Genomic DNA, 2,063 nt, shown 5'->3' with positions numbered 1-2,063 from the left:
AACACTCCATTCTGGACCCATGAGATTGTCCGCCTGAGCTACCTACTAGGAGATGATATGGAGGACTGGATCTGAAGCCTCGAGGGCTTTGTCATCCTTCACTTTTTGTAGATGATTAGGACCCTCCTATCACTAACATAGGATGTATTTTGGTACAGCTAACTGTGTAGGTTAGGCTGATAGTGCTTGGTTGATGAACGTTTTAAATTGTACTTGGTTGACTGATGCTCAAATGCGAAATGTTGTATGCCTATTTTGTTAATGGAATCCAAACATGATATTTATTTCTTGTTCCTCGTTATGCTATCCAGTTAGTTAAATGATGGTTAGAACTCGACGAAACCTTTCAGCGAAGAGACCCCCAGTGCAAGACACAAGGGTCCCTCCCGATCCACTACAATTAATTTTGGATCGCCTCAAGCAACAGCAGAAGACTATCAAAGACATGAGAGCAGCACAAGCTCGCCAGGAATAAGAAAGGGATGCAGTGATAGCTACAGCAGTAGCAGCGGCATTAGCGAACCTCGACAGGAGGCAACCAGAGGAAGAGGTCTCTGTAGCACAAGCATCAGAACCATTGCCAAGGCCGACAATGCCAGTAGCAGACCTCGACAGCATCCAACAGTGGATGACCTGCTTTTGTAAGCACAACCTGCCATCGTTTGATGGAAAATTTGATGTCCTAGCGACGAAAGATTGGAGTAACCATCCAGAGAAGATCTTTAAGGTATTGGACTACTCATCAGAGCGAAAAGCCCAGATGGCGATATATAAGCTAGAGAAAGATGCTAATCGCTAGTGGAAGAACACTGAGACTCTTCTAGATGCTCGGAACACGACGGTGGCTTGGGAAGTGTTTCTGGAGCAATTCTATGAGAAGTATTTTCTGAGATCTGTCTGAGATGAGAGAGAAGCAGAATTTCTGACTCTAAAGCAAAGAGATGATGAGCCTTTTGAAGAGTACTTGGCCAAGTTCACCCGTCTCTCTCATTATTCAAGCTATCTTCGCTATAGAGACGATGAGAGGTGGGCAACAAAGAAGATGGTTTGAGGACTGAGGCCATCATTGAGGGAGATGATTGCTCCCAGACAATTTGAGCAGTTCAATAAAGCAGTGGAAGCTTGTCGAATCACGAAAATCAGCTTCAACCATCATCTGATGGTCAAGACAACTCCCCGAGCAGAGAAGGGAGGTCAGGGAGGTCAAGGTGGCACCTCGTCTAATGTAAATAAGAAGAGGAAGCAACCTTGGAACAACCGCAAGAGCAAGAAAGGCGGTAAAGCACCGAAGGGCAAGGAGTGTGCAAAGTGTGGCAAGAATCACGGTGACAGGCCGTGCATGGCTAGACAGAATGTTTGCTACACCTGTGGCAAACCTGGACATTTCTCAAGAGAGTGCCCACAGAACACCGAGCAGGCAAGACCACGCACCCAGGGCCGAGTGTTTGCCATCACAAGAGAAGAAGCCCGGAAATCTCTGGAGATGATCCAAGGTACGATCATGATTAACAATTCTTTGGTGATTGCAATGTTTGATTCGGGTGCTAGTCATTCTTTTATTTCATATGCCTGTGCGGAAAGACTTGGCTTGAGTATAAATACATTGCCATATGATATACATGTATCTACCCCAATGCAGAGTAGGGTAATTACATCTGATGTATGCCTGAACTGTATAGTTTGTTATGAGCACTGTTGCACTGCTATAGATTTGATATGCATGCCTTTCCATGAAATGGATGTGGTGATTGGACTCAATTGGTTGTCATCCCACAATATCCTAATGGATTGTAAGAACAAAACCCTAATCTTACCCACGAGGGATTTAGAGTTGAATCTAGAAGTTAGATTAAATTTCATTACGAAGGCCCAAGCGGGCAAATGCTTACGAAAAGGCTGTCAAGGATTCCTCGTTTTCTTCTTGGTGCAAGTAGAAGTTGAGGAAGGGATAGGGGAAATCCCGGTGGTTAGGGAATTTCCGGAAGTGTTTCCGATAGAGATCGCAGGATTACCCCCAGACAGAGAAGTAGAATTCACAATTGACATAGTACCTGGAGCAAGAC

At 44.9% G+C, this 2,063-nt stretch overlaps 1 protein-coding gene across 1 annotated transcript; it reads left to right on the top strand.

Moving 5' to 3' along the window:
* The first annotated feature begins 1,075 nt into the window (after nt 1-1,075).
* On the top strand, nt 1,076-1,644 carry LOC114756711 (DNA-binding protein HEXBP-like). Its single transcript, XM_028945647.1, has 2 exons — nt 1,076-1,493; nt 1,640-1,644. The coding sequence occupies exons 1-2, from the start codon at nt 1,076-1,078 to the stop codon at nt 1,642-1,644; spliced, it is 423 nt and encodes a 140-aa protein (XP_028801480.1).
* The last annotated feature ends 419 nt before the right edge of the window (nt 1,645-2,063 follow it).

The sequence above is a fragment of the Neltuma alba genome, unplaced genomic scaffold, assembly GCF_004799145.2.
Source record: "Neltuma alba isolate B1F8T4 unplaced genomic scaffold, ASM479914v2 tig00010459_pilon, whole genome shotgun sequence".
In the NCBI taxonomy this organism is placed as follows: Eukaryota; Viridiplantae; Streptophyta; class Magnoliopsida; order Fabales; family Fabaceae; genus Neltuma; species Neltuma alba.
The sequence above is the reverse complement of the archived record's forward strand: the minus strand, read 5'-3'. Positions and strand labels throughout refer to the sequence as shown.